General features: G+C 37.3%; 1 protein-coding gene across 1 annotated transcript in view; it reads right to left on the bottom strand.

Moving 5' to 3' along the window:
* Window positions 1–292: 292 nt before the first annotated feature.
* The window catches only part of COG2 (component of oligomeric golgi complex 2), a 34,013-nt gene continuing 10,203 nt past the window's right edge, over window positions 293–24,102 (bottom strand). Inside the window, exons 8-18 of the mRNA XM_086631555.1 lie at window positions 22,281–22,405; window positions 20,856–20,982; window positions 16,324–16,463; window positions 13,324–13,385; window positions 11,891–12,042; window positions 10,322–10,522; window positions 9,431–9,503; window positions 8,012–8,154; window positions 5,716–5,855; window positions 2,337–2,517; window positions 293–689 (exon numbers count right to left, since the gene is read on the bottom strand). Coding sequence (XP_086487681.1) covers window positions 588–689; window positions 2,337–2,517; window positions 5,716–5,855; window positions 8,012–8,154; window positions 9,431–9,503; window positions 10,322–10,522; window positions 11,891–12,042; window positions 13,324–13,385; window positions 16,324–16,463; window positions 20,856–20,982; window positions 22,281–22,405 — 1,446 coding nt within the window. The 3' untranslated portion in view covers window positions 293–587. The remainder of the gene's footprint in view (window positions 690–2,336; window positions 2,518–5,715; window positions 5,856–8,011; window positions 8,155–9,430; window positions 9,504–10,321; window positions 10,523–11,890; window positions 12,043–13,323; window positions 13,386–16,323; window positions 16,464–20,855; window positions 20,983–22,280; window positions 22,406–24,102) is intronic.

Raw genomic sequence — 24,102 nt, forward strand, 5'->3', positions numbered from 1 at the left:
CTCACCAAAGTCCATGAAAAAAAACAAATCAGTAAAACGAAAACATTCAAAACCCAAACAAGACATAACCACACCCAATGATGAGGGAAAACAGGTGAGTGCAAAGCAGTAACAAGAAACAGCAGATTCCTACTCCTGTGAGCACTTTCTTTATTCCAGAAGAGCTGGAATAAAGTCCCTTTGAAAGCTTTTGACAATCATCAATGAATACATTTGATTCAAAAATATACGGGACATCAAAAGTTAGGAAGACAATTTATTACATATGATTTTCATCATATAAGTTCATTCTTCTACATTTTAAGATGTACAACAAAAATAAAACCCCCCACATTTTCTTTCACTTCTATTCTATAGTAGAAAGTTTAGAACTGTTGACTGCTTTCCATATAATGGAAAACAATGGTAAATTCTCAGTCTTTTGGTGAAACAAGCCTGTCTCGACAGAAGATGCACTGATTGGTTGCTCAGAGTACATTAGGAAGCACTTCATTGCTGCTTATTTGGTAAAACACAGAAGAGTTAAATTCTCTCTCTTTCTTTTAGGGACATTGTTTTATCTTCAAATCACATGCTTTCAAAAATATCTAGGATTGTTCTGCTGTAGCCTGATCCTTGGCAGTTAGAACCAGCTCTGTAAGGGCTGAAAAGCTCTTTATGCTGCTTGTTTCCAGTCCCATCTTCCGAATCTAAAAAGACACAGAAGAAGAAACATCAATTTTCTTTAAAACATCAAAAGCTCATTAATTATTCTACTTAAAACATTTAGCAAAGCATATGTTTTGCCCTGCACTGATGTGAGGCAAAAAACCCAAAACTGCATAAAGTGCACACTATAAAAAAAAATTTGTATTCAACTTTGCTCAGTTAAGTCTTTCCAGTTAATGTAGTGTCTTGCAGGAAAATATTTAACCGTCTTCTAGGCAACTTGTAACTAAAGCCAGTGGGAAGTTTTCCAGTGAAACACTCAAAAAGAGAAACTTGGCTGTAAGTTTGTTTTTAATGCATTGATTTGAACTGAAATTTTTTCAAACCCCAAATGAGCTTTCTGGGTAAAACTTTAAAGATAAACATGAATACATCCAAGAACAGCTAACATCATGATGATGAAAGCATTTCAATAAGCTGCAAGAGCCTAAGGTTCCAGCCTCGAACTTCCTGGGGGATGAAAACAACTCTACAAATACAGTGGTTGCTATGAGTCATTTCTTACCCTGGAAATCTATTGCTCTGACAATTAGAAAAATACGGCCATGAGAAAACTAAGAGTGCATTGAAAAAGAAAAATCTGGATCTAAATAAAACCATAATAAAATGATTCTAGAAAGGTGTTTGCTGCTGGAACTCTTCATAATGTTCACATGTACCAAAACAGCTCCTAAGTGATTATGAATAATCCATCCTAGTTCAGCTTAAATTCACATTGCAGTGATGTTAGTGCACGTAACAGCAATGAAAGAACAGAAGCCCAACCTCAGTCAAAAACTGCCAAATTAATAGCTCTTGTTAGTAAGATTTCCATACTTCGATCCAAATCTTCTTCCTTTGTGATAAGTCTCAGATATGAGAAAAGCATCTGCTTACACACAGGCAGTCTTTATCTACCTGTTATAATGCATCAACGGCATCTGCTCATAAACAAGACTGATGACGACCGCTTGGCAAGTAAAGATGTGGACTTGCACTTGGAAGTTTGTTTGTTTCTATATGTAATTTTCAGAAATAAATGAGTACAAAACAGTATGCTTATACAATGTGATGTAGCTATTGCACACATTTCCTAGAATATTTTCTTTTATTTGTTGCGTTAAATATCTAAGGTTTCATATTTGGCACTGAAAGGAACTTCCATTACGCAGCACAACAAATTTGGCTAACACTTTCAAAGCTCTTGGGAATAGATCCTTGACTATGCAGTAAGCCAAGGCTGGAAATATCCAGAGAGAAGGCAAACAAAAGCAGGGCCATAAATATGTTTCCCTCAGAACTAAGGAAGGTGACTGCCTCCTGACCTGTCCACACAGTGCTGCTTCTTTGTGCTTCTAAGCACTAAGCAGTACTTGAATTTTAAATAGTAAGAAATATTAGTTTTGCATTTGTATTAGAACGGACAGGAAGGCATGTGTTGCTCAAGTGGTACCTACAATAACCAAGGTCTCAAGTCACCTCCATTATACAGTTGTGAAAAAACAAAGCAAAACCCCCAAAAACCAAAAGCACACTGACAAAGCTTTCGAGACCAAAAAAAAAAAAAGTCAGGCTTTCCTTTCATCTTCTATCTCACTCCCTTCCAAAACCAGTAATAATAGTAAACAAACTTGTTTCTCATAACTTACTTGTTCTCCAAAATACTCAACGTCTAGGGCCAGCTGCAGTCGGATTTTGTTATCATCACTCATGCCTCCATTTGTACCAACAGGGTTTGAAGTTACAGTTCTTCTGGCTTGCTTTAACCTTTTTAGGCTCTCTTCCATTTTCTTAACAGAACTTAGCACATCAGATACAGTTTCATAATACCTAAATTAAGGAAGATTAATGAGAAAGAAAAAAAATTACACTTTTGCAGGAAACTACTTCATACATACCAATACATCATGGGCTCTGAGAAAAATGCTGAACAATGTTGAGAGGAATGGTTTTCCTTGCAAAGAAAGCTACTTATGTTTCCATTGTTACTGATTAATCAGTATTTCCACCTTAGTTCTAGAGGTCAATCTGAAGATTGCCATTCACTGTTGAAGCCTCCTCCTCCTCCTCACAACATTTTTGACCTGTTCAAGATGTCTGAACTCAACAGAGACCAAGGAATGCAACTGCTCAATTTCAAACAGTCTGAATCAGTCTCTATTTACAACCAATAGAGTGTTAAGTAAAACTTCCTTTACAAACAGAACAAGAATAATAGTTTGACAGACCAAAAAATACATCGTTTTAGACAAGTTCTAGAAGTGCACCTGTATCTGAGAACATGCAAGCGCTCACCAGTCAGGAACGCCTATTGCTGAAACACAGAATCTGATCTAAACAGGACTCTTGGGAAGTTGGCAGGAAAAGCCAGAAGAACACTAATGCCAAGTTAGAAATGGTACAGATGGAATAAAACTTTGCTTCCCACATACTGAGATCCGTACTAAAGGAAGAATAGATCAAACAAGGTAAGCAAACCAACTAATCAACAGTATTTCAAAAAGCCTTATGGACTGAAATCCCATGCCTAAATAGGAAGGACGTAAAGTCATAGAAATTAACTAACAGATGCCCAGGACAGTGAGTTTTTATGAATAGCTAAGAGGAGAAAATAGAGCAACAATGAGAAATTCTCCATAAGAGAAGTGACCAGATTGAGTTACGTTCTGTAATTTGCTAAAATCTGTAACTTTCAAAGACCCTCTCTATGACAGTGATCAAACTATTACTGTAAGAATCAAGAAAATCGGAAGATCTTTTTGATGTCTACTTTTAAACAGGGAGGCAACAGAAAGGAGGCAAGCTTTTTTAAGAGATAGTTAGATAGGAATGGCTAAAGAAAAGAAGTGCTTGCAGTGCCATGGAAGCTGTTTCAAGATAGCATTCCACAAAAAGTAAAAGTATACCAATAAAAGTCAACCGTGCTCTCTTTTCATATCTTGGTATTTCCCAGTCTCACTCACTTCTAAGTACAGCAGAAGTAGGAAGTCTTCAGAAGTTCATCTGTCATTGAGCAAGTTTAGTCCTCAGTGACTTTTAAAAAGAGTTTATGCTCTTTTCTGTTTTTCTCATTTGGACGCAAGAAGATACTGTCACAGCAGGAAATTAAATTAATTATTTGTCTCTGCATTCTCAATGAAGAAACAACAAGTTTACTCCGTTTAAGAAATTCAGTTTCTTTGTCTCTTCTTGTGTTCAGTGAGGACACGACATTTTAAAACACACTGATAAAAACAGCTACAACAGATCACGAAAACAGAATTCAGCAGAAAGGTCTGAGGAATTAACAAATGAACCTGCCAAACTTACCCTCGTGTTGAACCGCTACTACTGTGTTTAATCTAGCACTTAAGTTGATTTTGGTAACACTGACACAGAAAATGAGAAACTGCTTTTTTAGGGGAAAAAAAAGCTCTGGATGGATCCAAGGAACTACAGAACAGCTACTTACTTTATGTGATGTCACTAGATTTACTGAAGCTTTAAAAGCAAGGCCTACAGAGAGGCAGGCAGACAGAGAGACAAGAATTCCCTCTCAGATATTTTAGCTCTACAAGGATACGTCTTGACATTCCAGAAACCTTTGGAGTACTTCAGTAGCATTACTTAAACAAACATAACTGCTATGGGTTAAGAGCAAGGAGTAATAACTGGTTAAAAGAAGAGACACCAAGTCCAAATAAGCAGTTTTTGTGCAAAATGGAAGTGACCAGTGGAAACCAGACTGATCTATGCTTAGCCTTGTCCAAAACACTTAAGAATAATTTTAAGGACAGTTAGTGAATATTTGAGTGTCAAAACCATCTTATAATTTTAAGTTTATTATGAATAGCCAAAAAAGTGACTGCAAAGTGCTGCAGATGCACTGGGCACCTGAGAGGTGCTAGAAGTGGAGCAGGAGGGAGTGATAAGGAGGCAAAGGGCAGGAAAGAACTCACGTTCTGACTACAATTGAAAGCCTCTATTATGTGGCTAATCCTCAGAAAACAATCAATCCAATGCTCAGCATCAGTCAACAAACAAGACAATATGCTAAGAATTATTAGGAAAACCATGTGAGGACAAACAGAAATCACCAGCATTACACTTTAACACGCATGGACTCTTCTGATCATATACCACCTATGACCAAAAAGGTAAAAGAAAAAAGAGCAGACAGCTATGAAGATGAGAAGAGGAAACATTAAAACAGGCTAAGGGGATTCTCTAGTCTAAAGCAAGAATCGAGAGATATATAAAATTACAGATGACAAAATGAATAAACTGTCCATAATGCAAGAAGCATGGGGCATCCAGTGAAATTACCTGGCAGAACTTCCAAACAAAAGCAAGTATTGCTTTCTCATGTTACACAGTTTAACTAGTCGAACTCACAGAACGCAAATACAGCTAGACAAACAGACGGAAACAAAATCCGTTAAAGAACTCAATGCAGATGGATATTCATGCTCAAGAAGTCCTCAAGATGCTAACTAGGAAACAGAAGATCTATTAAAGAAAGCGTTGCTTTATGACTGCCTTATTAAACTGTGAACAGTTAGTTGTTCGAGAGCTAAAAAAAAATCCAAAGTGAGTTTTTTTTAAAACCAATAAAAAGTCGGATAATCATTACATACATTAAAAAGTCAAAGGAAAATAGAACTCAAGTTTCTTGAAAACTGGACCATTGTTCACTGATAAATAACATGAGGTTAAGGTCTTATGTCAATTCTGAGACAAAACTCAAGCTTTTAGTTCACTGTTGCACTATTAAAGCTCAAGAATTTTTCAAATGTCCTATCCACAATGCCACAGTTTGCAAAGATCTCAGCAGAAGTCAGGTCTCTGGATTCCCTGTCCTGATTTTCATCTGCTGAACACACAACACCAGAGTAAATCTGAAGAAATCTACTTTGCCAAAAGAGGGGTATATTCTTGTTTTCTTTACAGTTGTGTTCATTCAGAGTGTTTTGGTTTTTTTCCTGTGCCCATTCAATGGACACTGGAATTTTTAATTAATGCAAATAATGTTCTGCATGGTTCTCTTACTTCTGTGTGCTTTCAGACAGGGCACCTTCCATCCATTGATGAATCATGGGCTGCTTCAATATATCTTTGTATTCATTCTGCAGTCGGTAGAAGGGCTTAAGAGCACTGTCAACATAAGATGAAGCTTTAGTTGGCACCTCCTGGTAGATGACAGAGAAACAGGGTGGGGAAGAAGAACCAGTAATTTACTTACTGCAAGCATCTACACCAAATTATAGCACATATACAAAATGCTAAGCCTGTACTCAAGCAAACAGATACATACTAATGAAGAGGTCATCATACATAGGAAAGACACAATCACAAAATCGTTCAGTAGTGTTATACACTGTGATATAATATACAACAAGGTTCAAAATGACTGAAGTTTTTTGAGAGATGCCATTCCTATTATCAGGGCATGATCCTGAATGCACTTTCTGCTCTCGCTGATTTCAGAGAAAGCTGAGCAGACTCAGTGTCCACAGCAGTCCATTATATCTTTGTTAAAATACCTACTATTTTGTACTATACTTCACTAAATTGAAGACATTGTTCCTTCTGTTCTTGTACCATCCTACTCCCTCAGTATATTTTCCAGAAGAATGCTTTCGGGATAACTAATATCCCCTCACTATTTTCTTCTCAGCAGGCTGCAGAATGTTTCATCTCTCCAGAGATGATCCAGACATAGCTTGGGTGAACCTCATCCATTGCAAAGTAACAGAACATATCCAAGGAACACAAAATCCCTGACACCTGAAATACCTCATTAACCTCTTAGAGTTCAAAATCTTAGAAATTGGCCAAGCAAAAGTCTTTGCACATCCAGTTCCTGCAAAGACTATCCTCAGGCCAAATTTTGCACTCTGCTGAAAAAATCGAAGTATTAGAGCAGTAAAAATAAAATTGCCAGAACATACAGCTAGTTAGACTGTGGCCAAGACAAGTAGCACAGACAGACTCATGGAGAACAGAGCTCAAGCTAGCAGCTCGAATGAACTGAAGGTGGATAGGTCCTAGTCTTTGTTGTGGCACAGTTAACCCATCCATCTGCTTAAACATCCCACGGACAACCAAGAGAGGATGGCAGTCCACTAAAGCACTATGCAAAGTTTGTTTTCAGACAACTGAGCTAAGTAGTGTAAAGCTCTTGGGTTTTTCACCCTCCTTGGGCTGACATACTTTGCTCTACTCCTTCCTTTAAGTAAAAATATTCTGTGTTAAAGACAGAACAATCTAGTCACTACAAAGATGAATTTATTAGCCTTGAGGTTGTTTCTTTTTTTTTTTAAATACAATTTCTGATTAAATACATCCTTAAAAGTCTAATAATAAACCGAAGTAATAAACTACTCCCTTAGGAACAATTTCTCTTTCAGATTACCCTAAACGTTTACCACCCAAAGAAAAATTCATAATCTTGAAAGAAGTAGATGTGGTATCTCTAAACTTTGCATTTAGCCATTGAAAAAGTACAGCACTGATGGTGGCAATGTAGTTTCTTTGTGATAGCCAGGAAAGTGTTTTTGATTTTGGTGAGTCAAGAAAATCCTTCTCGCACCGCCAACTAAAAACATCCCACAAACAATGGGCCTTGCCCATTTTCAGCCTGCCTTCCATATTCAAATTAGGTAAGGATGTAGTAATCTGTGGTCCTCATTACTCCCCAAGTCTTTTTTCTATTGCCTGAATGGTACCAAGCTAATCACCAACATGACTGTGCAGACTGGCAAAGGCAAGTCACGGTAGTAGAACAATTCAAGACCAGACAATTGTTTCTGGTACCATATTTCACCCTTACTTTTTATTAGTTTCTCAACAAATTACTCTTTTTAGCTGTTTTCATCTTGTTTCTTCTGTGCAAGATACTTCTTTAATCAAATCCAAGCAGCTAGCTCACAGAGAGAAGTTTCTTGACACAGAAGGCAGAAGTGTCATTCGCCTCAAAAGAAACCTGCCACTCAGCAGAACTGCATCTTATGGTATATGCTATGACATGAAAGAGACATTTATTCCCATTAACCCTCTTCCTTTTGCACATCAACAGTGCTACTCCTTGCCCTTACTGCTATCTCAGGCCTATGCCCTCATAACAGTTATCCTACCTAAAATTTTGAAAATACAATTTAGTTTTTTTTTTCCTTTTCAATGAGTTAAACAGTAAATCACTAAATTATCTCAAGGTATTTAATAGGGCTCTTGACTGCCAAGCAGATATGGACAGTCCTGAAGAACTCATAAAGGTACTGCCCGGTTAACATTCTTAGCATAGGCCTTTCTGAGATTTACTTTTTTATCTACAACCAGCACTGACCTTATTGGTTCTTCTATATAATCTTGGAACTTCCAGTGCACTCTTCAAGTAAGCAAAGGAGGACTCACTGAGATCCTGGATAATCCTGTTATTCAAGGTAGGCACACAGGCTGATAAAGAAGTCTTTGAGTCTTCCAAGGCTCCTATTGAAGTAAAAATGCTAAAGTTTAAACTGAGCTACCCTGCCCAATCACAACATAAATTATGTGAACCTCCCCATCATCCCAATCTCACTCACTATCCTAGATGGCTGCTGGTGTCAAATACAGGATGCTTACTAAACACACATGCACCAACCACTTAGAAAACACCTTCAGTAAGGTCAACAATTCCTCAGTCAGAAAAACAGATGGAGGAAAGAAAAAAAGGTGTAAAGTAACATTCTCCAGGTTCAGAGTTTTTCCAGTATTACCAATGTAGCAAGGGGCTTGAATCAAAAGGCTCTGATCTACCAAGGAAACCGTGGTTGTGAAAGTCTTTCTCGCAGTATCTGAATTCCCTATGGAGTGACTGGAACATGCTCAACTCAAAGTTGCCATTGACAACAGACCATCTACTGTGTGGAGGATGTGCACACGCTACTACTTCTCATATGGACTCGAATATCCACCAATAATCCTGATTTAGAGATTTAAGTGGAATTCACAGCGCAGAACTTCTGGCTATACTTGAAGACAGGGACTAGTTCATTCACCCAGCTACTAAATGCCTGGTATTAACTATTTAATTAAAATCAGACTCCATGTTTCACATCAAGAATGATCAGATTAAAAAAACCCACAAAAATAGAAAAAAAGAGGTGTTGTGGTTTAGGCTGCTCCAGCAACTAAACTCCTCACAGCCCCTCACTCACCCTCCCCCACCCCTGGGATGAAGAAGGGAATTAAAGGAGAAAAAGAAAAAGAGAAGAGCTAACTCTGTTAGCTAGAGAAACCAGGACAAGAAGCTAAAATACTTAATTGCTTCTGTCCTCTGAAGTTAAGGTGTTTAACTATGAAACTTTGACAACATTCATCAGGCCAGAGAGAGAAATATCTTTTTAGAAAAATATTCTAGTTTCAATTGGATAACAGAAAGACTCTCTTTATTTCTTTCCCACTTGCTTTTCAAGCAGGCGCTTAAAGATATGACATGAATCTTCTAGCCTAAGGTCCGTCACTTCCTGGAAAACCTACCTGCAAAAAACCCAAAGCACCTCAGACTCATTCAGTTTTAATCAAATGTTTTTCTCATTCAACATGTCTGTTCAAGATAGTTTCTATTTAACAATTTAAACCTAAACCAGCCTTATTAAGTAATAAAAACATCAGTATTTTCAAAATTTTCATTGTAAATAACGGAACTGTGTAAAAGCTGATTTTGTTTGGTTGGCAGAGGGGATTTAGGAGAAAGGGACTGACTTCATTCTCTCAGCTTTACCTGCAATACAAGATACATTCTTGAAGCCAATCATTTCAAGTTTTGGTTTAATCATTTCTAAGATGTCAGGAATCTGAACAAAAAAACCAAAAGAGATACAGTCATGTTATAAACATATTTCAATTACTTTTCCTACATTCTGTAAGTTTCTAGTGCATCAAAAGACACCAATCTTTTCCCTTTTTTACTGCACTTATGGGAAATCAGTACTAGAAGAATGAAACATTCACAGGAATTAAGGCCTATGCCCTACCTTACTATCGTCCTCAGAAGAAATAATTTAAAATTTACAAAATATCATCAACCCAGATGCAACTTACAACGAATTACAGAAATTTTAGCCTTATTGACTGAAAATACACAGAAGTCATCCCCACTTGAAGAAAATTAATGCTATACATCTCTTTTCAAGATTCTGGATCATTAGTAAAGTATAATAATGATAAAACCTTTTTCAATCTCAAAGACTAAAACTATCAAACATTTAAAAGAGAACATAATATTAAAGCTGAGTATTGCACCACACTCTGAGCTGCAACAGAGCTTTTACTAGCAAAAGGTAAGACCCTGGGACAGTGACGCTTTGCACCAAAAATGACCAGAAGGGGTCATTAGTATTTTAGGGGTTTAAATCCAGCAGCTACTGATAAAAAGAGTTTAAATATCTGAAGCGGTTTTTCTGTAACCTGCCATTCCAAATAAGCATAGAGTAGACTACTCATTTCAGGTGATATTTTCTATATCAGACTACTCCAGTTTTTGCATTTAAGACAAAAAAAGAGCTTTATGGTGCATTGTTTTAAACAATTTAACATCCTTAACAAGATGCCAAACAATATTGGCACATAAATCAAGGAAGACTCTTTTTTAAGTAAAGTCACAGGCACAAACCTGATCCCGGAGTTTGTCCAGATCTGCAGCAACATATACCAATTGAGTACTAGATATGGAAGGCAATGGCTGACTTTCTGGAGAAGACCCGTTCCCCTGATCCTCACCAGGGCTGAGGCTTACAGAAGATTCTTTTCTACCAACTGGCACAGTTTTTTTGCTTTCCTTCGTATTCTCACAGGAAATGGGCCTTACAGAAACCTGAAACATCAAATTGAGATGTGAGCCCTAGTAATAGTGAAGGCAGTTAAAGTTGGTCAAATAGAGACAGTATATAAAGGATTTGTAAGTTTTCAGTTTTAGAATGCCACACGTACAACGAATATCAGCATTATTAAATTACATTGAAAAAGATATTTCTAAAACAGTTTTTGATGCACTAAGGAGTTGGAGCAAATTTGTCACTATAGTGGAGGGCAGTCCAGTCCCACAGCAATTTTCACCTGTGTGGCGTTCAAATGAACTACTGCCCTGAAGGAACATGCAAGACCAAAAATTTGATTGTTTTCTGCCTCGCAGAAATACAGTTTCATATGCTGGAATACAAAAATCGTAACCACTCACTGCTGTCAAACAACCCCTTCCCTCATCTGCTCAAACACCCTCTGTTGTCAGGTATGTGCTTCGCTCAACTACTGTGGTACTGATCAGTACTTTTCTTGAGCTATTTAGCTGAGAGAACTGAGTCATTCAGTCTTAAGAGAAGGATAAAGGGAAGATCTTACTACTGTCTTCAACTACCTAAGGGGCATGTACAGAGAAGATGGAACCAGGCTTTTCCTTGAGATACAGTGACAGAGTTAACAGGCAATGGACACAGACTGTAGCAAGGGAAATTCCAATCAAATATGAGGAGAAAATGGTTAGTTCCAGGTTCCCAGAGCGGCATGAAATTGCCATCCTTAAATACACTCAAAAATCAACTTGAAAAGGCTCTGCACAACCTTATGTAAGCTGGCCCTGTTTGGAGCAGGGATTTTGACCAGAACTCCCTTTAAATCCCAATTATTCTATCATGCTGTCTTTCTATGACACATAAAACATGAGGAAACTTGTATGACTTGGAGAAAGAAGAAGAGCAAAGCACCACCTCTCCTGCTCAGAAACAAGGAATCATTGATGTTGAGTCAGCTGCCTATGAAAATTCCAGTTTTATAGTCTCAAATTTCCTCCCTTTTTTTTTTTTCCCCAGGGTTTGTTTTCACCTGGCTCAGTTTCATAACCTCATGCACTTCATCAACCAACAAACACTTACACAAACAGAACAAAACCAAAAGTTTGTGGCTACTTCTTTCAGCAGCAGACGCAGCTTTAAACATTCATGGAAGTACAGCCTTGGCAACCATCAGACAATAATACTACAGCAGCACTGATATTTGTGTTTAATGACATATTTTGCAGTGACGCTTTTTATAAAACAAACTCATGAACTGGTTGAAAGTGTTCTTGTTAAAGAATGTTAAGTTGCAAAAAAAATCGCTTAAAAAGAGGTCACATACTTTGTTTCAAAAGGTCTCTGATTGATGGACGTACCCAATCACCAAAACCATAAGCATGCTGTTCTCTTACCTCACCAATGAACACAGAGTAGCGTGCCAAAATTTGCAGACTAAGTTTCCACAGACGGTGTGCTAATAAGGGTAAAAACATTTGATCTGACCAGCACTTCAGAAGACTCATCCAGACCATGTGAGTGGCCAAAAGACAGTATGAGCTGCCAGCTAAAACCAATCAGACAAATGTCAAGTTTGTAAGCACATTTTCAAAAGATGTAACATCAGTGTAATTGTGTTACATTAGATTTAAAAAAAGAGAAAAGCGAGAAAAAAAAAGTCATCCAAGGAGACGCAATCACAAAGATGGCAAAGAGGATTTATAAAGCATTGTCTGAAACAAACTTTTAATGCACTAGTTCCTCATTGCTTTAGATTTCAAATCCCACTAAGACTTGCTGTAGCTGCGCAGGCAAAAGCAACAGATGAGATTTTGCCTGCAACAAAGGCAGGAACAGCTTGGTCAAATGATCCACTCCGGGAGATAACATTTCCAGGATAATTTTGCTGTCTTATGAAGAAGTTATATTAGACCTGCTTGCCAGCCATAACAGTAATACTCCCTTAGCACTAACTATTGCTTCTGTCACAGTTATATCTGAGATATCTGCTAGAAATATTAATTCAAAACACAGTAGGAATATCCATATTTAAACCAAATACTTCTAAAGCAAATCACACACTAGCATTTTATAGCATACAATTTGAGAGGTAAGGAATGCATCTGCAAGTTCCAGGCAAACACCTTGTAGCAGTAGGATTTATGCATTTTGTCTCAGTTTAGATTTTTTTTCTCCTTGCTCTCGCCAGAGAGAATGTGTGTGCGTGTGTTATGTGTATACACACACTTATGTTGCTCCTAGTTGCCTTCTTCCTAAGTGTTTACTCCATTAACTGAAGTAAGTTTTTCTGATTACAATATACTTCTAATGAATACACCAGGTTCTCCCTTCCACTCTAATCCTTCCTGTGCATACCTCCTCATCTGCTCATAAATCAATGTATGTTTTTGGAGCAGACACCAACACTATAAACCATAGCAAGCCTAAATGCTGCCACCAGATAGCCATTTTTGCCTCTACATAGCCCTACAACAATTAAGAAAAATACGCGCCAAGAACACAGCATAGCCTTTCGGTTGTCACTTAGAGGATGCCAAATGTCAATTTAGTTCCTTCTCACACTGAGGGGATGGTTCCACAGGTATGTTAACAGCTGCTGCCAAAAGGGATGTTTTTAGTAAGTAAAGTGACCACTGAACAGTACTCTCATATTGCCTTCTCTATAAAAATGTATTCTACTGTTCAAACGCTTCATCAGAAAACAGAAAGCTCTCGTCCATCTGTGGGATGCACGTTACTAAATACTCAATAGACAGACAGTATCCACTGCTACTTATACCACTGATTCCTTCACAATAGAGAAATTATTTTTTGCAATAAAGTTTACCTGGTGCTTCCTCCAGTGCATCTGAAAGTGCTTCTTCTAAGGCCCCTGCTATTTCTCTGAATCTGAGAGACAGAAAAGTTTGAATATTACAATTCAACAATTGCTTAAATGATGCCTAAACTTTGTTTCAATCTTCATTTCAATAGCATTTCCATGTGCTACCAATGCACATACACAGATTTTAAACATGGGGTTATTTCTGCTCAACATAAATGGGGGATACAAACCAGGCCAACATTGAAACACGTGAAAGAGAACCTTTGACGCTTTATAGGCAGGAAATTAGGAAAGTCACATTGCAAACATTATCAAAATGATAGCTCAGTGTCAAGTCCTCAGCTTTTCTGAGGAGTGAAGTTTTTTGTTTTGTTACTAAAAACAAAACTTTTGTTTTTAAACTAAAAGTGAACACATTGTCACATATTTGCTTGAGTTGACCTTCAGATATGTCATGTGACACTGGAGCCTTCAGCTTTTTACATGTTTGTTAATGAACAGTGGCATAAGGTTCTGCAAACAATTCTGTACCTCAAAAATCAATAGTTCCTCACAGGATGCCCTGACCTCGTCTTTTAAAAACTTATCCTTCAAAAAATAAATTAAAAAAAAAATCCCCCCCCCTTTTTTTTTTTTAGGTATAACAGCAAAGTTAATATTAAAGCCTCTGATACTTTTCCATATTTAAAATATATTAGACAAACAACATAGCATTTCCCAATTCATCTAAAATTGTCAAGCAGAGCTGCAGAAAATTCTTCTTTTACCAGGTTTTTCCTCTAAATGCTGAAACAAAGCTATCATTGTAAACTCCCCTGTACAGAGTTCTATTGTCATTGGTTTCCCCTTCCTTGCTTTTATGTGCATCACAGTAACTCCGTGAGCCTTTCTACCAAACTTACTAATTACGAACCTGTAGGGCATCTCTTAACTGTTATTTCTAGATCAGAACAGGGGCCCACCTAGCTTTTCATGTTTAAACTCCTAATGGACTAGATGCACGTTTAGCAACTAAACATGTTTTAGAAATATTTGTGGAATGGTTTCAAGCTCTCATTCCTGCCTATGCACCACTTCTAATGACAGAGCAGCATCTAAGTCTTACAGTAAAAACGATTAGAGAATGAAATCAGATTTTTAACAGTGACGTAATTTTTGCTGAATGTTTCTTAAATAGGAAAAAAATTTCCCCAATGTGGGGTTCACTACAGTGCCACAATCAGCTGTACAGGAATAATTTAAGGAACGGCACGGGAAAGAATTACTGGGGCTGTTTGTGCCAGCACTACTACAGAAGAAATGCTTGTACATCCATCTGTTTCTCAAAGGATGGTTTGTAAAGGCTTTAGTAAGGGCCAGTTGTTCTGGGCAATTACTGTAACTGAAAAAAGAAAAAAACCCAGCAATTTTAACTATAAATTCCACAGTGTGAGATAATACTCAATAAAAATCCTATATGCCTTAAGGATATTAACATACATCAAAGAAAAAGCTTCCCTGATATATATAATGAATATATTGCAGTATTTTCACAGTTGTGCACTAAAGAATTCATGGGCACTTCCAAATGTTATCAGATTATTCCAATATATAGGAATAATACGGTGAAAGATGAATCAGCTGCTGTTATCCAACCATTTATCAAAGTAGCGCACTGTTTGTTACAGCAATCTCAGATTACATGAAAATGATTTTTTTTTTTTTTTCAAGTTTTTTTAATCAGTCAGAGCTCAAAATGGGAATGGGAAAGAACATTTTTGAACTGAAAGAATATGCTGAAGCATCATTTCAATTTTATGAGCAAGAGTATCAAAGTTCGATCAAGCGGTCACTTATTAGAAAACTTGCACTTTCAAACAAAAAGGGCAGAGTCACAGACTTATCGTTAATAACGATATACCTCTGCTAAAAGGTTTATAATGGCTACAGTTCCATGGGCATTTTCAGTCTGTGCACTCAGCACTGCTACTGCAGTGAGCACTCCAGCCCTTTCCCTTGGGCCAGCACCAATATTTGTACAGTTAAGTGTTTTGGAGAAATTGACTGGTGTTGCCGCAGGGCATTGAGATACGCTCATGTAACAGCGTATGAAGCATCCAGAAACTCTCAGAAGGCTTTGGACCAAGAGAGATGACTCACAGCACACCTAGGTCACAGCAGACTTCAATGGTTCTCTTTCTTGCCTGGAGGCTTGATATCCAGCCCTAAAACCAGACGTAGAGACCACGCTTTCTAAAAATATGGTTTTACATTCTATTTTGTTCCTTTCATTACAGTTCTAGCATTACTAGAGTTAAAATGGGACTTTCTGGGGTGTCTCTGCTCTCTTCTAGCTGCAAGGTCTTTACAAGGTAGTACCACAAGCACCTGCTGGAAAAGCAAGCTAAAACTTATGAATTAGTTCCTCAGAAAAAGGGAACAGTAAGGCAATCTTTGGGAAGACAACACTACAAGATCCAACATCCTGTGAGACAAAAAGAACGTCAGAAACACGACTAGATCTGGAAAAGATGAAAGTTGTCAAGTCCTTTAATTCTACGTTTCTAAGAAGAAAGACTTCTTCCCTCATAATAAGTATTCCTCTGGATTTGCACAAGTAGCATCCTTCAACATACAGTTTAGTTCCAGGGACACTGGAGAAAAAGAATTTGAAACAAGATTCCAAGACCTATCTAGATCTGTTACTGAAAGTCTTATAAGTAGTACATCAAATTCAGTGTAAAACCAACAGTGTGTATATATATATATATGTATACACCTATATATATATACACACTATATATATAACCAACTACAAGAGTAGTTGGCTGCCATTTTGCTATATTGTTGAAAGTACATATCTTCAGTTACTTGACTTAGTAATTAAATTCTTAGTTTGACTTCTACTACGATTTGTTGGCAAGTGAAACTTCGAACAATGAGATCTGTCCTTAAGCCAGATCATATTGCTGTGCCTGAACTCTACTTTTGAAAGAGTGAACAAAAAACCCCAAGCATACTAACCTTATTTGAAAATATACAGGCAAATTCCATTTGTTGTTAAAGCTGTGGTAGGAGGGATGAGATCTTAACCGTTTCACGCTGGCCTGGGAGCCACACTGTCGTTCAAATTTCCGTACGAAATCCATACTAGTAGTGTATTTCTGCAGAAAGAGAATGAGCATTCTAAGCATGCACAGGGTCCCAGCAAACAAGGCAGGCCACTACTCATGCAGCAGAGCTCTTGTATCACACTTGAGTCAAGCTTGAGGTTCAGAATGGCTTGACAATGCCCTCATCACCTGATCATACAAGGCTAAAATCCTGGATTGCAGTGAAACCAAAACCAATTAACTGGTGTTATCCTATGATAAGAAAAGCTAGTGCAGTACGCTTCTAAAAAGCATAAAATTGTCCAAGTAACCTGAAAAAGCAGAACTGATCAGAGAGATGCATCGGTATTTCTGCGCTGAATCACCGGGGTGGAACAACAGTGCTACACAGTACTAAGAACAGAGTCAGTCAACAAACAGAAATAATCAGGAACAAAACCCAGAAGTACACATAATCAAACACACATGAGAATGAAAGCATGATATTTTTTCTGTTATATAGGATCTGTCTTATATGGATTTCTAGAACTGTTTCCCTAAAAACATATTTTGCAAACACTAAATATTTGCAGAATAAGTTTTAACAATTTCAGATAAACTAACTTTATCCAGTTGTACACCCCTAATAAGATGTTTACAAATAGTATTAAGTCAGTTGCAAGCAAAGAAAAATTATATTAATCCTCAAATGCACTTTGGGCTTACTCTCAACAGTAACTTATTAACATCCCCCCCCAAAAATGAAGTAATAAATTAAATCATACACAAAGCAGAATGACAAACACTTGTAGCGAAAAACAGAAGCAAAATAGTGCATAAAAATGTTATTTCACACAAACCAGACTGTGCTAACAGAACACAAAGGTTATGTAAATCAATGTAAAGTCAAAATACAGCTATAGTCAAAATCTACCTCTGCAAAGAAAAACGGTTTGTCTTATGTGCAAGTTTCTTTTATTAAAAAAAAATAGAAAACGTACATAAAAGCTATCATACATGTTTATTAAGCCGCTGCTGAATTAATGAAATAAGTTGGACTGAATCTCTCAGTGCTTCTGACTTCACTGCAGTAAGAGGAACAGCAGCAGGGCTGCAGCACCAAGGATTTTCCCACAAACCAGAGCACTATGTGACTGATGTGATTTTGCCTCTTATGAAGCAGTAAAACATTCTCAGCAAGAAGCTCCTGAGTTGCTGCTCACAGGTTCTGCTCTCAGAAACTCCTGCAACCACAGGACACAGACTGACGGGCATACTTTTGTGTTGTGTATCTCAGTAAGTTCATAACTTTCTGTTAAAAGTGTAATTACAGCATATTTCTCTCGTGACATGGCAGTTTCAGTGTGTCAAGATGGTATTCTGGAAATTGCACACAAAAGTTTTAAGGTAACTACTTTTCTCCCAACGTGGCTGTATCTACAACACAATGGAACTGTAAGAGCTGTGGGAGTTAAATCAAGAACGCATGACAGATTAATGCTCTTTCAGGCCTTTTTTCTTAGATAATAAACCAGTACTGTTAAAAGGCAATCAAATCTCAGTACAGCGCACAGCTCTGGAGCCCTCAGCACAGGAAAGACACGGACCTGTCGGAGCGGGTCCAGAGGAGGGCCACAAAAACGATCCGAGGGCTGGAGCACCACTCCTATGAAGAAAGGCTGAGAGAGTTGAGGTTCTTCAGCCTGGAGAAGAGAAGGCTCCAGGAAGACCTTATAGCAGCCTTCCAGTACCTAAAGGGGGCTTATAAGAAAGATGGTGACAAGCTTTTTAGCAAGGCCTGTTGTGATAGGACAAGGGGTAATCGATTTAAACTAAAAGAGGGCAGGATTTAGACTAGATATAAGGAAAAAAAATTTTATCATGAGGGTGTTGAAACACTGGAACAGGTTGCCCAGAGAGGTGGTAGATGCCCCGTTCCTGGAAACTTTCAAGGTGAGGCTGGACCGGGCTCTGAGCAATCTAGTTGAAGATGTCCCCGCTTATTGCAGGGCAGTTGGACTAGATGACCTTTAAAGGTCCCTTACAACCCAAATGATTCTATGATTCTAAGTCATTAATGCTCTGCTACCTTAAGTATTAGTCAGAGATACAAACCAAACACTCTGAAAAGACCAATCACTTTCAAAACAGAAGACAACTCAAGAAACATTTATCTAGTTATCAATAACATTAAACCCAAGATAGGGAACTAACTGCAAGATTCATTCCCATTTCAGCTTCTAGGACTGGATTGTTGACTGTACAAAGTTATTTAAGGGAAGCTGAAGTGGGAAACAAAATGGAGCAATTTTCAAACACAGGAACCTAAACTTCACAGTCTCAACTGAATGTTCAGGAATAAAAGTATTCTTTCAAATGCCCGTAAATCTACAAATCTGACTCGAAAATAACAGCACGATAACCTGAAACAATTTTTGAAAGAGACTCTGCACAAGTAAATAGTTATTTTAGCATAAATGTTTTACACTGCCAGTCTGACTTTTACAGGACTTTTTAAAAAATATTTTTCCATTCCCCCCTCTACATTTAAAAACCTCCTAGCAGATAATAACCTCCTGCATATTCCAACTTTTCAACATTAACCCTACACATATATACATATGCAAACAAACTGAGAGAAAAAGATTTTTCTGCATTTCTAACAACCTAGGAAACAGAGCTAGAAGATTACTATCTAAAATCTGTGTTGCATTACTTGGATTATCAGCAGTGTAGAAACAATTTTAAAGTTCCGCCCCCCCCCCCCCCCCCCCCCTTTATTCAGAACTAGTCCTATCAGTCTTTATAAAGACATAACAGCATTTTTACACTTGGCATTTCAACTTCTTATTGATTTTTAGATAAAGTATTTTAATGATTTAGACTCTTAGTCACTTAAGTAGGCAAAAGCAGTCTGAAAAATACTTTAGACTTACTACATGATTTACTTGAAAGTCATGGGGGGATGTTGGGTTTTTATGGTTTTGGTTTTTTAAATAAACACAAGGGTACTGTTGGTCAATATCAGACTAATATAAGATAATAGCCTTTTAAAAATAATTCATTTAAAACAACAAACCCAGCTCTTATGAAGAAAAAATAAACCAAGAAGCACAGACAACAAGCCCAGCATGGCTCACGATTTGCAGTATGCAGGGCATTAGGTGAAAGCTTGAAAAGTAACTGAAAATTTATGGGAAACTGAGAAGTACTCTCACAGGGGAGGGAAAACACCCTATAGTGTCATTTGCATGGCATTACCACAACTTTCTTCAACATCCATTTCATTTGCTTCTTATTCAGAGCCAGCCCTGCAAACACTATCATGCCCGCCTGCCTTCAATTATTCAATGTATCTGTATGAAAGAGATCTTAAATTCCAAGAAAAATGTATTTAGTAAAAGCAGTTTTGCATGAACACAAGAAGAATCATTTGCCTTATAAACCTCCACCAGCAATCTAACATTTCCCTAAGTCATTCGTCCTGATCTGTCTACTATGCCTTCCTTCAGACAATTTATCACTGCTTGCCATCTCCATCTTGAAAATAAAAGGTTTCACACTAATCATAAGACAAGTTGAAAGGGGAAAAAAAAAAACATTCAAATACTTCAGCAACCATGGTTAAATACAGGCAGACAGGACATGAAGAAAAGCAGAAAACTCATATTTTCTACTTGTGACATACTAATAAAGTACTGCCAGAGCCAATCTTCATACTAGACCAAGAAATCTGTTTCAACATTAGTAAAAGATGGTCTTTTAGAGGTAGAGCAACACTGTCAATGACGAAAACCTAAGAGTGATAAGTACTTCAAATTAATTTTATAATGTCTAACCATTCCATGATTCTATGAATGTAAGCTTGTTTCATAATTGTTTGCGATACCAGAGAAAACAATTCTATGTTCTAAAACTTATCACACTGCCTCCAAGTATTTTTCGCTCTTTTAGCTGACTTGCGTTTCTCATCACACCATAATCTGCAGTACTGAAAAAGAGCAAAAGCTGAAACAAGCAAATGAAACAAAGAATTTTCTAAACCTTTCCATAGTAATAGAACTATTTTTAACTTTTCCACAGCAAGTTGTAACCCAGGTATTTAACTAACATTACAGTCCTTCCTGTACAGAAGTCCCAGTCTTGGGTAAACACTGGAGTCGCCCATTCCTGCCTTCATTTATGTTGCGATTCTACAAGAACATTTACTCCTAAAACAAATACTAAGCCCAAATTCACATGATTAAATGGCTTCCAATAACTTCTGTATGAGCTTTCTTGACAAACCTGAGGGGAAAATTACTATGAAAATTAAACCAAGTGATTTGAGATAACCTCCTCTTCTGAGCCATGCAACAACATGAATTTACAGAAACACAGCAGGGAAAAAGCTAGAGAACATGACTCATTCAAGTCTTGTGCATGTCAAAGGAATCACAAATGGAAAAAATTAAAATTATTTACCTCATGAAACACATCTGGGTTTCCAGGGTTAAACAGTGATGGCAATTTCTCTTCTAAACCGCGTACTATTTCTGGCCACACTGAATTCACTAAGAAGTCATATCCAGGAACAATATCTGCTTTTTCACTGAAATAAAATTGCAATTATTCCAGGGTTATATTTTACCACCAGGCTTCTACTCAGAGGTAGGCATAACTTTAAAAAGACAGGTACCGCATTAGACAAAATGCAATTAAGTTTTTTTACGTAGCTATGTTGATTCCCTTAAGCCATTCTTCCTTCTGGTTTTCATATCTGATCCCACAGTCTCATCAAGTGCAGGGTATTTTTTTATAACTCTTAAAGTGTTTTAAAATTTTATTAGTTATGTATTTTGCAAGTTTCTTCTGGAAAATGAGTACATTTTATCTGAGAACTCCTATTCTTACTTGTATATTTCAAGTTTCAATAGCTCCAAACTTCAGAGAGGTACCAAGTAGGAGTAATGTGACTAATCCAATGGAAAGAAGCAGAACTTTTTCACAATTGTTCCAAGCTGTATTTATACATGATATTGTGCTTCGAAGCAAAAGATTAAAAGCTACCTTGATTATGAAAATCTATAAATTGAGAGCAGAAAAGATACAAGCATTTAATTCCAGTTCAGTACACCACAGTACAAAGTAGAAACATTCCATTATTAAGAAAGATTAAAACTTGCTGAAGGATTAAAAAAAATTGAAATGTTAGTAAAACTTAGGAGTCATAAAAAGCTCAGCAATGGATGACTAATTAGAAAAGTAATTCTGTAGTCCCTAGGGCCTACATCCATAGCTCTGCTAATTACAGCAGTCTACTATATTAACCAGCCTGTGAACAGATGAATAAATGGATGCAATTCAGTAGACCTGAATTATTTAAACTCCAAAACAGGCAATTTAATTGCATAAGGAATTAAGTACTTTTGGAGAAGACAGCAGAGGCACTACACTGTAGTTCCAGTTCATACAATAAATCAGTCAAACCTCTGGGGAACATCCTCACTTTTCTGATGTACACTAACAACCCAATAACTTTTGAACTTTTATTTTTTAATAGCTTTATTATGCCCTTCTCCTTTGATGAAGTGTACAATCATGTTCCACGGATTCAAAAAAACCCAAGGTACCTGACATGTCACATTATGAACAGTACTCAATTCTACTACTGAAATACAGGATTCTCCTTCCCTCCTCTGAAGGTCTGGGCCGCAACACCAAGAAAGTTTGTTCACTGTTTTGTTTTGAAAGACACAGACATGAGGGAGAAACCAAATTTGACTATGAATCTTCAGAAAAGGCCAAATAAGTCGTCTGCACATGGAAGCTAACTATGCATCACATTTCAGAAGTATATGATACTTGCTGTAACTTTAGTGCAACCAAAAGAAATCTCAAAATAGTTACCCTGAAATAGCTCCTCCTGTTACTTCACGCAAGAGACGGCAATGATGAGGAACAAACTCCAACAGTTTATTGTACATAGCCTGAAGGCCATTAGGATGAGACTGAACATACTGTTCCACAATCACCTGCCAGGAAGAGTTCAGTGTTAAATATCAGAAAAGTGAATATGAAAAACACTGTAACAGAAGACTCACAATCTACTAACTCAAAACTCCTAACCCTATAACCCCAAATTTCGGGATAGTCAGTATATTACTTTTTTATATTGTAATTTCCAAGTATAACTTGCCAGCTTGAATTATTACTTCCTTTAATGCAGTACTCTAACTGGCAAGACTGGCCACAAGAATGGGAATGAGCTCCTTGCTTTTTAGTGTTAGCCACGGTGCCTGGCTCTCCACTCACTGCACACATTACTGTCCCCTGAAGCAGTCTGTGAAGTTTAACAGTTGATTGGCAAAAGCTAATCAAACCTCAGAATAGAGTCAAAAATCTATTCTAAATTTAGAGCTTGCTGGTCCAATCCCAAATGCAGGTGAGCCAATAGCCAAGAATCTTCTGCAACAATGCTAAGCCTTTAACACAGCTAACAAAGCACTTTCTCAGGACAGTACCTCATATCCAGTGAAAAAGGATAATCTCTGTCATAAAGAGAAGGCAGACAGTAGTTGGACAATACAGGAAAAGAACAATAGCTTATGTTTCTTGGTATTCTTCCACCTGTCTGAACATTTTTGCCTCCTGCTACATAAACAAGTGGAAGGGTACAGAAGTGGGGAAAGAATACACTGAGAAAACCAAGAGGGAAGACAACCTGTCCCCCACTGTGGCAGGTTCTACAGCATTAGCAAGCACCCAAAGGAAGTTTGTCCTCAAGAGGAGAGGTCACCACTGTTTGACTTCCTCTCCCATCCAAAAGCCAGGAGCTGGCTTTGGTTTGTAAATCTGTATGCATACATAGTAAAACCAGAATAATTTTAAATGTTTCCTTTCCAGCAGTGAAAAGAAACATCCTACTGACAACAACATATAGCTCAGGTGTTACCAGCAGACATACTATTCTTTCACAGGGAAGGGAAAAGAAAAGTAACAATTCCATCTTTTGGCTGCTGACACTACCAAGTGAAAAAAAAGTAATTTCTTTTCCCCGTCTTGATTTTGAATAAAAACTTCAGCAAAAGTTATTAACTCTTCACTTGCCTCTGTTGGGAACACCGTGGCAAATGGCCACTAAATGAAAAAAGGAAGCAAATACCTTAAGGTCACTTCTGCACTTATGTTCAGAAAGGCATACCAGTGTAAGAAAAAACAACTGTATTATTGCCTACAGAAACATATTCAATACTTTTAGAAACAACGTTCACATTGCTTTTATGGGTCTTAATAAAAATGTTAACTCTATACTATAAGCAGCCTCATTTTTTTTGTAAAATGCCAGTAGAGAACAAACTGTTTTAAACATCCTGAAAGTAGAAAAGAGTACCTCACAAAATAACACATCTCTCATAGTTTACTGAGCAAAGAGAATGTTATTAATATCTCAATTTAAAGAGTAATGACAGTAAAAGAAGATCTTGACAGCAAAAGGAAAGATACATCAATAGTATAACTTGGGACTCTAAGCCACTGAAACGTGCTATGTATTACAGAGGGGAAGACCTATTCTGCCTTCTATTAATATGCACAAATTCAAGCAAGTGTATATTTTCAATCACCAAAGCAGCTCTTGTACTCTACAGTTCTTCCTCCCCACAGGAGCAGGAAAATTAATACTGCTGAAAGATTCCTAATGCTAGTTTTAGAACATTAACTTTATAGTCCT

This window comes from Tauraco erythrolophus, chromosome 2, assembly GCF_009769465.1.
Source record: "Tauraco erythrolophus isolate bTauEry1 chromosome 2, bTauEry1.pri, whole genome shotgun sequence".
Classification (NCBI taxonomy): domain Eukaryota; kingdom Metazoa; phylum Chordata; class Aves; order Musophagiformes; family Musophagidae; genus Tauraco; species Tauraco erythrolophus.